The 14,937-nt window shown below is 39.7% G+C and overlaps 1 protein-coding gene across 1 annotated transcript in view; it reads left to right on the forward strand.

The window, feature by feature from the left end:
• TNIP3 (TNFAIP3 interacting protein 3) overlaps positions 1–14,937 on the forward strand; it is a 59,274-nt gene that overhangs the window by 40,262 nt on the left and 4,075 nt on the right. Inside the window, exons 9-12 of the mRNA XM_027794984.2 lie at positions 1,368–1,484; positions 4,673–4,798; positions 6,863–7,021; positions 10,418–10,478. Of these exons, the coding sequence (XP_027650785.2) occupies positions 1,368–1,484; positions 4,673–4,798; positions 6,863–7,021; positions 10,418–10,478 (463 nt within the window). The remainder of the gene's footprint in view (positions 1–1,367; positions 1,485–4,672; positions 4,799–6,862; positions 7,022–10,417; positions 10,479–14,937) is intronic.

Genomic DNA, 14,937 nt, shown 5'->3' on the forward strand with positions numbered 1-14,937 from the left:
TGCCCAATCTGAATGCCAACGTGAAACTTGGTTTTATTATTTGTTTTACTATTTGTGCAGACCACTACGATGTCATAGCCTAAAAAAGATTACCATTGGCTCAGAGGGGCAAAAGGAAGATTAAATCAGTAAGCTAGCTGTATCTTCATCCTTCCATGTTTATGTTCAGTCTTATCTATGTATTGACATGGCAACAAAATTTGCTGCTCTTACACCATTTTCTCTTCTGTACAATTCTTAGGGACAGTAGCTCATCAGATAAAAAGCCTCCCTTTTGTCTTCTGTGCTCTCCATGGAAAGTGCTAATTTTGTTTTTTAATATTTTTTTTTCTATTTTGGGAATACTACCCCTTGGGTTACTTTAGATATTGGTTCTCCTTCGTCGCCGCTTCCCCCTCTGTCTCTTCCCCCTCCAGATTATCTTCCCTCCTTCCCTTATGGCATGAATGGAGTGTGGCCAGCAAGGGAGAGCTGGGGTTCATTAGTAGGAACTGAATTTTCTAAAATGGATGAAGTTAGATGAGTCTGTATTTTATTGTGAGAGACATTGAAAAGTACTGAGTGTGAGTATTCCTACTAGAGTCAAATAAAAATAATATGTGTGTGTAGTGTATGGTTATAGACAGGGAGGGATAAAAAGTGATTGAAAAAGTATTCCTGTCTAAGGGAGAGCTGTGTAATACTGTTAAAAATTAAAAAAAATATCTGCAAAGAACTATGGCAGAATTTGAAAAATAGTGTGAGGGTTACTAATGTAGTGTGTGTATTCATAACTCCCTCTAGTGACAAGCTATAGAGACTACACAACTTCCTCTCAACGAGGGCTTTACTTCAGTTCCAGTTGAAGAAAATTTTACTCAGTGCAAAAAATGTTTTAGTCAGACTTTACTGTAGTCACATTCTTAGGCCATCTTTGAATATTGCTTTTATGTTCTTGGGGGTTTTGTTTATGTGGTTTTGGTCTCAGCTGAGTTTAGATACTTTTTTTTTGTTTGTTTTCCCAAGTTCTGACTTGGACAGGAGAACGAGTGTTTACGAGTTGAGATTTGCAACTGTGACTTCCATAGGTAAATGTTGGTTATAGTTATAAGTAAAAGCACAGTCCCCTAAAGAACCCTGTCTCAAAGTCACAGATGTAGTGTGGGCACTTTGAAAATGTGGACCTAGTCATGCATGTATGTTATTCATGGGGTTTATATTCAGTGTATATAATTAAAGCAACTGCAAGTGAAGGGAAAACCCCCACGAATCTGTGACTCACTCTAATCTGTATGTTTAGAGAGCAAACATTCTAATAACTTAAAAGGATTATGTATTTTTAAATGTATTGAATCTGCGTTTAGTAGTTTTGCTCTTTAATGTTGCAGGCCCTTCAGGACATGTTGAAAAAGCAGCACTCTCCTGTTCCTGGGACTCTTTCAGAGAAGAGTGACAGGAACAGTCTTGAGGACATGAGAACCCAACTTGAAGTTCTCAGACAGCAGGTGAGAACAGCTGGAAGTAAGCCTGAATGGATTTCATACAGCATAATTTTGCCCTTTCTCCCAAGAATTGTCGTGGTAGACTTGCTATGTAGAGCTTTTGAAAGGAAGAACCAGTTTAGCTGTATCCCATTCAAGCAGTGTTTCCTAAGCATCACAGCAGTGTCCACTAAGTGAAACGGAGTCCTTGCAAAGGGCTGGAGCAAGGATTTCTGTAGGACTCATGTAGGACTTGAAGCAGCAGGGTGACCCTCCTGGCTCTTGGAGACATCCTGCCAGCTCTCTGCAAGAGGCTGAATTTCATCCAGAGGGAATGCTAAACTTCCTGATTTACTGATTGTGTCTTCTGCTGCTTTTTTCTTAGAAGTTGAAAGTTTAGTGAATTAGTTATCTAAGAATCCTAGTCTTGGAAAACTTGTTGGCATTGCAGTTTGTCAAAGTGTGAGGCAAAACATTTGCATCCGTAACCTGCACACCAGTCACTGTAGAGAAGTGTATTTATATTTTTTAATCTTTGTTCTAAGCATTGCAAGTGCTTTGTGCACTCTTTTTCTTTCTGTATGAAAGAATCTGTTTGAAAACATGATACTTTTCAGATAATTTTACATTTTAGGTCTGGCATCCTGGACAGTGTTAGGGTTAATGTTATTGACACACAAATGGATGTGATCAGAACGGGAATTTTGTTCAATGGGAATAAAATACTTGTTTCTGTCACGTTTGACAGCAGAGCCAGATTTTGCTCTCTAATGTAATGCTTGCCACATGCTGGAGAATAAAATCCTGCACTTGATTGTGCAGTAATGAGTTATTTCATTCTACACAATAACATAGAGTAAACCAATTTTTGTCAGAATTCTCATGGGGTATCCATTTTATGAATGTATTTTTCTAGTTGTATAAATCAGTACAGTGAGTCCAGACTTCCTTCTGCACGAAATGGAGCAGAAATCTCTTAACTGTACAGAAGAAGGGAGTCTTGGGACAAATGGCAACGTGGCAGTCTCACCAGAGCTTGGCTGTCATCAGCCCATCCCTGGTCACGACAGAAGAGATGAAGGCGTTCATTCCTTGGGAGGTGTTCCCCTCTCTCAGAGCAACAGACTATATGGCGAAACCGTGACAGCAGATCTTTGCAGCTTCAGTAGATCTTACAGCCGGGGAGCAGGAGGGAGGTGGGACAGCAGAGAGGGAATCAGGAAAGAAGAAACAAGGAAATACTGAGAAGCATGTAGGTGGGCAGGGATACAAGAGACCTAGATATTTCTGCAAGCAACAGCTTAGCCTCTGCTTGGGAGGGTCAGGGGCATGCGTGCCTGATCCAGGCACAGGCTGTGGAGCTGAGTCCCTGCATGGCCACACAGAAAGCCTTTGTTCCTTTTACACAGTGCTGTTCAGGAAAGAGGCTATATCTAGTGGTGGACTACTAGTCCATTTAACTGGTAGTTAACCGGTAAACTGGTACCATTTATCCCTTAAAAAGATCACTGTCCTTAGTATTTGCTATATTATAATATATATTATAAATAATATTGAAAGCTGGTATCTCCCAGTCAGCCTTCTAAATTATAAGGGTCTGAAAAAAACCTTGCAAAAATTAGCTGCAACAGGCAGGTCATGAAAATAATTTATAGAACCCTGTGTTGACTTTTTTTTTTCCCCCTGAGGTATTAACATTTCTTTAGTCCTCCTGTGAAGTCATAGCACTGCCGCCAGCAAAAAGAAAACTGGATCTGTTCAACGGGCAGTGTGTAAGCCACAGCAAGCAAGTTCTTTGAAAACAGATTGTCATCATGCTTTAGTGACCAACCAAGAGGACATGAAAGGATTTCTGAAAGTTCTGGTGGTGGTTCCCACCCCAATGTGCTTTTGCTGTTACTTGTCAGTAGAAATGCCACCAACCTCCAGCTTCTTACCAGGTGGATACCTGCCAGTTAGCTGAAGAATTAAGCCAGTCAGTTTAACACCTATTAATTTATGGATATTTTTTTTTTATGGATGTTTTGCTTCTGAATCTGTGTGCTTGCTGTCTGTGCCTGGAGTGGTCAGATATTCTTTAGTGGGATGAAGCTTTATGATTCCTGGCAAAGTAAACAGAGCTAAGCCATTGCATCCTTCAGTATTTGAAAGGCAGCTTATCTTCTAGGAACAGGGTCAAAACTCTGTATTTCGATTTTGAATGGTGTGTGTAACATTCCCTGCTGCTTCTGCACTGGGGCAGGTTGGTTCTTTGGGCTGCAGTTTGAAAGGATGAATTAGAAGTCCTGTATTGCAGAGAAAAAGTACATGGGCCAGTTATTTTGTCTGCATACAGTTTCTAACATCTGGGCATGATAGCCTCCCACAGATTTTTTTTTTTATTTATTTTTTTTTTTTCCCAGGGTGCTCCAGCCAAGGTCTAAATTCCTTGACAGTCCTGACTAATCCAAGTCTTCTGGTCATTTAGTATGTGACCACAGCTCTAAATGGTAGCCCTTATTCTGCATGGATTAGTCCTTTGGGCCACACCTTGGTTAGCTAGCACAGTGGGTAAAGTAAAGCTGCAGACAACTATGAAAAGGTGTAAAGCAACACAGGCTCAGGACCAACTGTATTCAATAGGCTATAAAAGGCAGGACATTATTTGATGATAGCGGATCATTGTGAGGCTGGATAAGGTGATAACATTCTGTCAGACTGTGTGCTAGAAGTCAGGTTTTTGTGCTGTGCTAGCACTGCCCATCTCTACCAGGATGGTAACTGCTTGCATCTGAGATACGGGGGATTAAAACTGGTCATAATTGAAGAGAAAACTGGAAAAAATGTTGGTGAAATATTTTTCCTGGTACCGTTTATCCCTTAAAAAGATCACTGTCCTTAGTATTTGCTATATTATAATATATATTATAAATAATATTGAAAGCTGGTATCTCCCAGTCAGTCTTCTAAATTATAAGGGCCTACAAATACTGAAGCTGTCGACTCTTTCGATTGACAGGTTCCAGTGGAGAATAGCCATTGCTTGTCATTTTGTATTGGTCATAAAAAAGATGAGGGAAACTTTTTGGTTGCAGGATTGTAAAGAGGAGGGATGTCTTTGGACTGCACCTGACCACTTGGCCAGTGTTTAACAAGCAACCAAATAGCAAAGTGGATGAAAATTTCTGTTGTGGCTTGACTGCAATTCACATACTTGGTCCTAATGATTGCAGGTACAGATATACGAAGACGACTTCAGAAAGGAGAGATCTGACAGAGAAAGACTTAACGAGGAGAAAGAAGAATTGCAGAAAATTAATGAGAGATTACAGTCTCAACTGAATAAACTAAACTCTCAGGTATGAGTCTAAAGAAAGTTACTATTGCCAGCACATGTGTATTTTATTTTTATTTTCTCACTTTCCACACAACCCAAGGCTTTCTGGCTTCCATTAATTGACATTGGATTTTATATGAGGTCACCACCTGGGATGAAATCATTCTGAAGTAATGCAGTAAGAAGATGAGAAATGATTAGAGATGACTTCCAAATTAAGTAGATGAAGGGAGTTATTTACTGCAAAAACTCTTCAAACATATCTTAAAATGGAGGCAGGGGGACCAAAAACAAATCCAGAGGACTGTTGATGGTTTCACTGGCACTTGATGTAAGAGTTGTAACATCAAACTAACTTTTGAAATAAAAGCTTTTGTAATTAATCCTGACCTCTGCAGTGGAATTACAGAGTAATGTTAGTATCACTGAGGAAAAAAAATAGTTGTCTCCATCCAAATTAGGTGAGCAGCCACTGCAATAATTGTTTGGTGCAACATCCTTTTTATCTCTTCACAGTAGTGTCAGTATTCTGTTCACAAACATTCAGGAAGCCATAGTAGAGTGCATGGCATGCAAAACCGTGAGCTTTCTCAATCCCCATTTAAAAATGATGAAATTCCGAGGTTTACTGTCTTGACAAAATTGTGCAATGTCTTAAAAGAATGGCCAAGTACCAAAATGTTCTGTGATGATTTATTGTCCTCCCCAACATTGTTGTGAAACAGAAACTTCAGTATTGGCTTATTCTTAACCAACCCACGCACCAATACTCATAGGGTCTTGCAACAGTATCAGAGGCAAGGTGCTGCCAAGCGCCCTTCACTCCCATCAGCTTCAGCAGGAGTGGAGAGTAGGTTGGGTATCCTGGCTGATGCTGGGTGCTGCTGCAGTAAGGCTCCAGACTTGTCGGTGCTTTTATGGATATTATCTGGAAGCATTTCATGTAAGTGTAAAAATAGCAATGCCAGAGGGAATGCTGTGATTTGCCGCTCCGGGCATCCCAGGCATATAGAAATACCTTAGACAAATCTGTTAACACTGCATGCAATAACTTTCAGGTATATTTCCCCCACCCACCAGCCCTCTCCTGGATGGTTCAATGAGGTAAAGAATTTTTTTGTAGGAAGACAGAGTACTCCAGGATACCTTCTTCCATATATTTTTACATTGTCTAGAGACTATGAAAGACTAAATCTCTTGCATAACGCCAACCAATCAATGGATGCTGTGAGAACCTCTCGCAGCAGTGACAGTGAAGAGGGGTCTATAAATGAGGCTAAAAGGCCTTTCCCACTCTTCCCCAGCCACTCTGAACCAGGAGAAATGCCAACAGCACTGCACATGTGCAACATACTCGAAGGGCTATCGAGTCAGCATCAGGAATGTGTATGTACAACTTGACAGTCCCTGCATTGCATCGATAGTTTACACTGGAGATCTTGTTTGTCTCTTCCTGCCTTAGGATTTGATTAAACAGAGCTTGTGAAGGATCTTAAACATGAGAGGAACCATATAGAATATTTGTTTGGTTTCTTAAGTCAAATTATTTAGTTGTGACTCATAGAATCATAGAATAGAATCATGGAATGTTAATCATCTTTTACCCCACCTTGCTCTGTCCTTAGGCAAATTCCTGTTGACTCTGCTGGATTACAGAGGGCCTAAGAAAAGGCAGACCCAAATCTCGAGGCCATCAACTTTGCTCCTTTACCAAAATGATTTTTTTTTCTTGTTATGCAAGTGCCTGTCCATGTAGTTCTGCTTCAAACTATTGAAAGCTACCATGTGTTATATAAATGTTTCTTGAATATAGAAAACGCCCAGAAATGTGCTTGTCATATCTTGAAACCAGTCTTTTCTCACATAAAAAGTGCCAAGACTGGTGTGGTGCAAGTCAGCTTTCCTAAATAATTTTTAAAATCGTGAACAGTTTGAAGAGGCTAAATGGGCAGCATTGCGGCCCGTGCTGAGAGAGAAGGGTTTCTTTCCTGTTGCTTTTTACTGATGAATTTGTACATGAATATTCTGTGGTCATCATATCCTGCTGCTAATGCATTTCTTCTTGCTGTTCTTGGTTTTTTGACAGACAAAAGACCTCCCGGTACAGCCTGAGAGGCCCAGCTACCCACCTCCCCTCTTTCTCTCACCATGTGTTAATTATGGGAGTTGTGGGTTGGTTCTTCACTATCAAGATCCTCGAGTGCATCCAGCATCTCGCAGGGCGCATGAGCAGCAGCAGCATTCTGTAAGGTTCCCACCATCTCTTATTTCACAAGGGCACTGATGTTCTTACAGTGTGGTGACCGCAGGAGAATAACCTGGTGCTATCACAGTGCCATCCTCACCAGTAACTAAACCTGTTTGTTCCAGATCAAGATTTTTTACTGGTTTTAGAATTAGCCCTAGGTCTAGAAGAGCCTTGATGATCTCTGTACAGTCTCTTCCCTTACTTTTTGCCCCCAAATGCTGATTTTTCTTGTGATAGTTATGTTCTTTTCTTCCTTGCCATTCCAGTGTCTTTGGTACTGAATTGCAGAGTTTTGCCACATGCAAATCAAAGCACAACCTACAGAAATCTGTGCACAAAGAGAAAAATTACAGCAATTTAAATATATGGTTGATGAGTTATATTTTAAGTATATATACTTATATATTTTAAATTTACTTTGGCAAATACTATTTATCTATTATATCACTAAGAAGAAAAAGGGGATTATTATATATTTGGTTTCAATGACACTGGTGGTCATTCCTTAATTAAAAAAATAAGGTTGTTTGATTCGACTCTTGCTGATATCTTAGATTAATGTACTTCCATGATACACATTCAGAGCCCTTTTTAGCTATACAGTTACTGAAATTCATAAATATGAATCAACGCTCTGGAGCCCAGTTCTGATGATATGAATTAAATAATAGTGACAAAAATGAGAATTTAGCTGTGGTCAGCATTATTCTGGTCTCTTCCCTCTATTTGGTTGAAGAAAGCTTGTTGACCAATATGTCTTATTTCCATGTCTTACACTGGGTATTTCTTTCTCTGGCCCTATCTTTGGAGAATGACTTCCCTTCTTCACTCACAGCTTCAATATTCATAGGTAATATAACGGTCCTGCTGTCGGGCAATGCCACTGCAGCCAGACTGTATGGTCCCAGGTTCCCTGTACACTTTCCAGGGCAGGCAGAAAGCTATTGGCAGGGTTCACAACATTGCTGTTAAACTGTAAGGGTGAAATCACAGATGTGGTTGCTTGTCCCCAGTAGTATCTTCCCTCTGGTATGTTGCTGTGAAAAAGGATTACATGAGGAGTAAGGTTCTGCTGAAGGTGAGGCACTCTGTGAATGCTTTAGGAAAGCAATTTTCCCAAGCAAGCCTGTGTATTGCAAAAAAAGAAAAAACAAAAATAAATCGGCAGAAGTGGAAGTTATGTTTGAGTGTGGCTAGCACAATGGGAAATTTACCTTTTTTTCTGGCACACAACAGGGTCCTGTCTTCCTCAGCATGAAGAAGAATAGCTTTGAACGAGGGCAGGTTATGTGAGGGGGAGTTATCTATTTCAAAGAAAATACTGCTTCAAAGAATGGTATTTTTGAAGTGCTTTGGGTTATCCAAGTAGGCTGTGCTTTTTCAAATCTAGTGAGAATGCATTTAAACATGGTGAATGTCATTTTAAATACACAATATCTGTTTCTGGCTATAAACCTGTCACATATGGAAAGATGGTCATTATTTGAGAAATTATAGCCCAATTTTTGCAAAACGCATATAAGGCTTTCAGACTGCAGAAATCCAACGGAAAAGCTGTGGTCAAATAAGTCATTTCTGTGCTTCAGGAGTGTGCTTATCTGCCTATTTATCAGAGTTGGAAGTATTGCAGAATGTTTTTCACTGCAATTTGGACACTGTCCCAGATTATTTTGGCTCTTCTCCCTGAACTTTCATCATCTGGGTTTCTAATTCTGCGAGGGATCACTGGGTTTACAACTTTGCCATTCCTGCCGGAGCGCCGGGGTCAGTTTGACTGGTTGCTTTGTAACTCCCAGTTTCATTCTGAGTTTTCTTTGAAATTCTTTGTCTGTGTGAGTGCAGTGTTGCTGCTCTGAGCTTTTGATACGTCCCTGAGCAATTTGTTAGCAATGAAGAAAGGTGTTAGAATTTAATGAGTGTCCTGAGTTAACGTATGTAATCCTGTGTTTAGTCTGTGCTTTTGCTTGTTCTATCCTTTTATATTTTGCACCTTTTCGTTCCTTTTTACATTGTTAGTAGAAACATTTTGTTCAGTCTCACATGAAATACATCTCTTGTTTCCAGAATTCATTCAAGTTTGCATAGTGTAAGCATGTATGAAAGAGTAGATCAGAGAACAGAAAATTCAACAGAAACCAAAAAAAGCAATGCAAATAAGTGTATTTTGAGCCATGGGCAGAAAAACTACCTGTGCTTAAAGCAAAGCAGAGTCTTGCTTTGTAGCAAAGCAGAGTCTTGCTTTGTATCAAAGCCTGTTTTGTTTGTCCACAAGCACAGAATTAGTTAACGATTCCTGTGGATGGTATAATTTAAGAGAAAATAGGATAGCTCCTTTTTTCCTGACAGGGTAGGAGAATGATTACTGCTATGTAACTAGGAATGAAAGCACAGGTAAAGGTTAAATCTGTTTCCTGTATCTACAGCTTCATCCTGCCATCTTAATTTAGGCAAAACATCTTTAGAAGTCTATGAAAAAAGTTGTAGGGAAGAAGAAATCTGGAGGAGTCTCCTTGGGACTACTCAGGATTTTTGCCAGAGTTAATTTCTGCAAAACATTATTTTCCCAGTTTAACTAATTTGAAGCAGTAATTGCCTGGAATTTGACAAGTTTGCATGTACTACTTGAACCAGGTAGACAGCTTAATGCAGCTTCAACTGAAATGTCTGGTTCCAAAATTGTTTTCTCTAGTGGTAATTTGCTGCTCATTTACCACAGTTTGTGGAATGAACTACAATGCAGTATTTCTTTCTTCCAGGATTTCCCTGGACAAAACTTTGTTTGCCTGGACATAACCTTCTCAATACTTCCTCTTATAAGAAAGATGGGAATTTTTCCCATCCCACAGTATTTTCAAGAAGTTATTTGATAACAGCTAATGTTATAGTAACACTAATGCTAACCTGTGGGGAAGGGAGGAGGTGAGAAAACTTTATTAAATGGGTTATTCCTGTCACTGTGAAACATGTTACAGATGTTACACATATTCAAAGTGGAACAGCTTCACCTGTCAGGTGTACCAGGTTTCCCTGGGGTTCTTTAGTACAGAGAATGTGATGCCTGCTCGTGTTTTCTGGTGCACTTTATTCCTTAGTGCTTTTTAAATCTGATTTGGTTCTGTTAACATTTCTTCTGATTTGTTGGATCTAGAAAGGTTTACACCAATATTTCTAATGAGTGCAGCATCTAAACCACTTGTCATAAAAAAGGAAGCAAGCTGAAAGACTCAATCAGTGGAAATAAAAAGCTAAATATAAGATTTTTCGGTAAACTACTTTTGTATGACTAATAAAAACCTTCACAGCACTATTATATTTTTATCATGTCACTATTCTTTTGTTTGAAGTGTCTATGAAGTCCATATTGCTGTAATAATGTTTTATTGTTCTGTGCAGCCAGACTATCAGTGGTATGTTCCTGACCAGTTTCCGCCAGATGTGCAGCACAAGGCAAATGGTAAGACAACAGCTGTACAGAGCATATTTTAAATGTACTTTTTTAAAATGAGGGCCTTTGAGGGATGTAGAGTAAACTTTTGTATTTATTTGTCGAGTGCTTATGTGACAGCTTTGCCTCAGAGAGCAGAGGCTGGTGTATGTGCAACACAGGTGAGGTTTCTAATGTAATACCATCTACATTACAGCTTTCAGCTTCATTGCAATTCATAAAATGTCTCTGTTACATATTATAGGATCGCACATTTGCCTCATTAAACACCTAGTAATAGTCCTAAAGAAAAGATATCCTCCGAGTTGTCCTTAGAGCTTCTGTTGCTCCAGCTAAGACTAAATTTAATGATGTGCCGAACCTGGGGGCCAAGATAGGACAGATTTTAGAAGTTCTTGGTAACAAAATACAGAGTTGAGGATGTTTTTTTCACCTTAAAGGCAAAATGCTTGTTGCTTTTGCTGATCTGCTCTGATAGTTCAAGGTGCCAGGTCTGATCAGAAAACCATGTAAATGGACAGAGTTAATTAGTTGCCAAAGTGTTGGTGCAAACTATCTTGGAAACCAGGAATTGTGTGTCTTATTTGTACCTGGATTGGAAATCATGCCAAGTTCCTGGTTGTTTCAAAGTACTTGTTTCAGACCACTCAAAAGATGCATGTCAGGGAGCACAAGGAAGAAGGGACATTGTTCTGGCTGAGAACCCACCCCCCTGGATCTTCTCCTCCAGAAACTGCCTTAAACCACCCCTTTTCTCTCACAAGTGATTGAGAATTATGGCACCTAAAGTCTTGTGTTTTGCTCTGTTCTCAAGTCTCCTGGCCCATCTCAGATGAAAGACACGTCATCATCCTGTGCTGTGGAGGGACCAGCAAAGTTTGCTGGTGTGCACTGCAGGACCATGTGTGCTTCACGTGTTCGCTATTTCATGGTGCAAGTGCGTACCATATGGGGTGGCAGGGACTCATCACCACAAGCTGTTTTGTAACATCTAGAAGAAGAAGAAGATGGCTACAGAGGGACTATTCAGTTTTTTACTGTTGTCCACATTTGCACAGAGGAGAGGGTAGGGTGGGAACGTAGCTCACCAAAGTGGAGGATGAGCTTCCCATAATTACATGGCAACTGTTTAGAAGGTTCTGATGTGGTTGTAGGGAAAGTAGTGCTGTGACTGCAAGAGAGGACAGGAGATTAATTTTGTAGTTCCTCCCACTTAAACTCCAAGTGATTTACTGCACCAGAGAATACAGGGAGGATGTTTATAACAGTGAATGAAACAAGTCCGGCCACCAACTGCAGCTGTGGTCTAGGGCAGTACACTTAGGGGATCTGAAGAAAGAGAGCTTTTCTTTTACCCTGCTTGATTATATGTCTTGACTTTTGGCTCCCTGAAAAAATGTTTTTTAAATCTATACTCTTTCTATTGCTATTCCTTGTCCAGAACATCCAAATACCTCTTTCTCAATGGGACAGTGAGAAGGCTGCTTTGAGACTTTTACCTTCCCTTTTTTTGTTCAGTCCCCATAAAGAAGACTTCTCAATGAGTCCCATCATAGTGATGTGTAGGATGTCTGCTTTAACATCTTTGGAGCTCTTATTCTTTTTATCTTTGCTGATAAAAGAAAGACTATTTTATTAGCCATCAATCACAGAGAAGTCCAACTTCTACTGTCATTTAAAAGACACTAGCCTGGGTTTATGTATTCTATAGAGTCACCTATATTAAATCTGCATTTAAGTATTTTGAGAAAGGTTTTAAAGATAGTAACTTCAAGAACAGTTGATGAAAGTATTCTTGATGTTCCAGTTTCTTTATTCTATTTTGTATCAGTGCTAATTACAATGGTGGGATTAAATGAGCTAGTATGTGCAGCAACATTCCTGGGTCTCATTTCTCATTCTTCATTTCCTCATCAGGTGATAAACTGACCAATAAATCTGACTCAGACAGGGCATCATTATAGAAAAACAAAACAGCAGTGCAGCAACTTTTAGGCATGAGGCAGTTACCTTTAGGAAGGCTATTTCGGTAGATGGATGTTTCTAGGGAAAAACCTTAAGTTTTCCTTAACTGACAAATTTTCCTTTGATACTAGGTATTTTTTCTTAAAGAATAATTACAAAATGTCACAGGTGGTAAATTTAGAGCTGAACACAAGTGAAATGAATTGGGAAACTGATATTTTTTTATGATATACCATCAAAAAAAGCCTGTTTTAAAAATATCTGGAATCTGTGAGTGTCTACATCGCCTCAATGTCAAACACTATAATGTCAAAGGCATACTGTCACCAAGGAGGAACTGTTAACTTTTTCTTCAGTTTTGTATAGATGTACCTAGATTGTGTTTTCCTACCTCTCTCCCCTCCTTTGTGAGGGAGGAAGTTATTTACACCTACGTGCTTTGGCATTTGACTTAGGTTCTCCACGTCCTTCTGTAACCTGCTGTAACCTCATGTTTTCTGCTTCTCCTGTAACCATATCTGGACTTTTCTTCTGAGTGGCACCACTTTTCTTAGCTGCTCTGATGTTCAAAGAAGGCTATCTTAAAGGGCTGCTGCCTTTGTGAAGCCTAGTTTGTCTTCCTATTTTCTATAAGAATCACCACTTTGCCTGTATCTACAGAAATAAGATAATCACTGAAATATTTTTAAAATCTTAAAAAAAATAATTTGCTACAGAAATTTGATCAGTCCTGTTTGATCCTATTTTCTAAAGTTTCTACTCCAGTCTATTTTCCCCACAGATCTATGTTTTGGTAGTTGGCAAAGGATCACTTATGCACAAGTCTGAGGAGCAATTTTGCCTCCAGCACTGAACTTTCACTATAGTGTGATGGTTTGGATCTGGCACTTTTTGATTTGAGCCCTCTCTGATTAGCCTGGAAGTAACTTCATCATAATACAGCAAAGATGAGAGGAATAGGGGGGAAAAATGGGGGGAATCCCACCCCCCAAACTCTGAAAATTCTGCTATTTTTTCCATTAAGCCTTTCTTTCTAAAATGAAGAATAAGCAAGCGACGTTCTATGGTAGCAAGGCAGTGGTAATTATCTAAATTAAATCCTTGCAAATTAGCTTTATGAAGAAAGTGAAGCTAAAGGGAGCTGCTAAGATTACAGCTATGAAGTATGGCTTTATGCAAAAACCTCATGTGTCTGTTCAGAATTTGGAGCAGTGAACACCACTTGTTACTTAATCAGGGCTACATCAGCTCCCTCTTTCCCAAGAAATTTGACAGTTAACTGAGGTTCAGCGATGTGCTAGGCAGTCCTCAGTTCTTTGACTAAAACACCTCACAGCTACCCTAGGCTTCTTGTTGCTCAAGTAATCTCTGTGTGTCTGTATTTTGCAGCTAGAGTGTCTAGGGGCCATTTAAGGGTTTCATCCTGCTGAAAAGAGCATAAGGACTTGGTTGTAGTGACCTACCTCCCTGTTTCACAGCTATCTATCTATGGACCAGTTAAGAATCTGGATGAAGAGAGGAAGGGTCTTGTAGTGCTTGTGGTATATAAGGCTGAAGTTGCTTTACAGAGGCAGACAGTTATTAACAGAGTTGCCACAGGCTGGCTTCTGCGGCTTGAGAGACCAGTCCTCAGCCTTGAGCATACCCTTGAACACAGAGTTTAGAGTGTAATGCAACAGCATGCTCGAAGATCTTATCCCTGCCTTGGTTCACATAGGGCATGGAAAAGTGATGGTACAAGTGTGTGTGTGTGTGTGTGAGTATGTGGAGGTGACTAAACACAACTAGTAAGCCTGGGGTGTGTGTTTGATTACATTTACTTAACATTTTTACTTCTCTGTATGCCTGAATAGTAAAATAAGAACTGTTGGCTGTATGTAGACATTCTGATGTCCAGGAAGCAACCCTGTGGACAAGACTCGACATTTCTTTATATTTTTGGTTGAGTAATCAAGATTTAAGTTATTTTATCAACTACTTTTTTTATTTGTCCACAGTTGCCCACCATTATTGTTGAATTAGTTTAATAGTTGTCTTCAAGCAGAAGTTGATGGTCTCCCAGCTGCGTAAAACCGTTCAACTTGTTTTAAAAGTATGTCTTTTGTTTTAGGGAGTTTACTTAAAAGTGAACAAAGAACCATTCGGGCCTCTCTGGCTTTGGGACACTAGAAATGGCTTTCGTAGGCTTCATAGGTTAAAAAATGTCTCCTCGGTAAGCATGGAGATAACTTTTTGACTTGCCAGGGGTTGCATGGGACAGTGAAGAATTACTAAGCATATATTTCTCCAAAAAGGATGGGAAAAAAAGTCATGTCCTTGATGATATTTTTAGTGAGTTGATGTATTCCACAGCCTTGCACATTCGCAGTGCAACAGGTACTAAAGGCACGTCCATGGTTTGGGGTGGCTTTTGTGCCAGGCTGCACTGCAGGATGTAGTTGCCTCCATCTGTGTGTCTGCAAGGCCACAGGAAGGTAAGGGTTTAAGCTAGTTTGTCTCCTGC

The sequence above is a fragment of the Falco peregrinus genome, chromosome 2, assembly GCF_023634155.1.
Source record: "Falco peregrinus isolate bFalPer1 chromosome 2, bFalPer1.pri, whole genome shotgun sequence".
Classification (NCBI taxonomy): domain Eukaryota; kingdom Metazoa; phylum Chordata; class Aves; order Falconiformes; family Falconidae; genus Falco; species Falco peregrinus.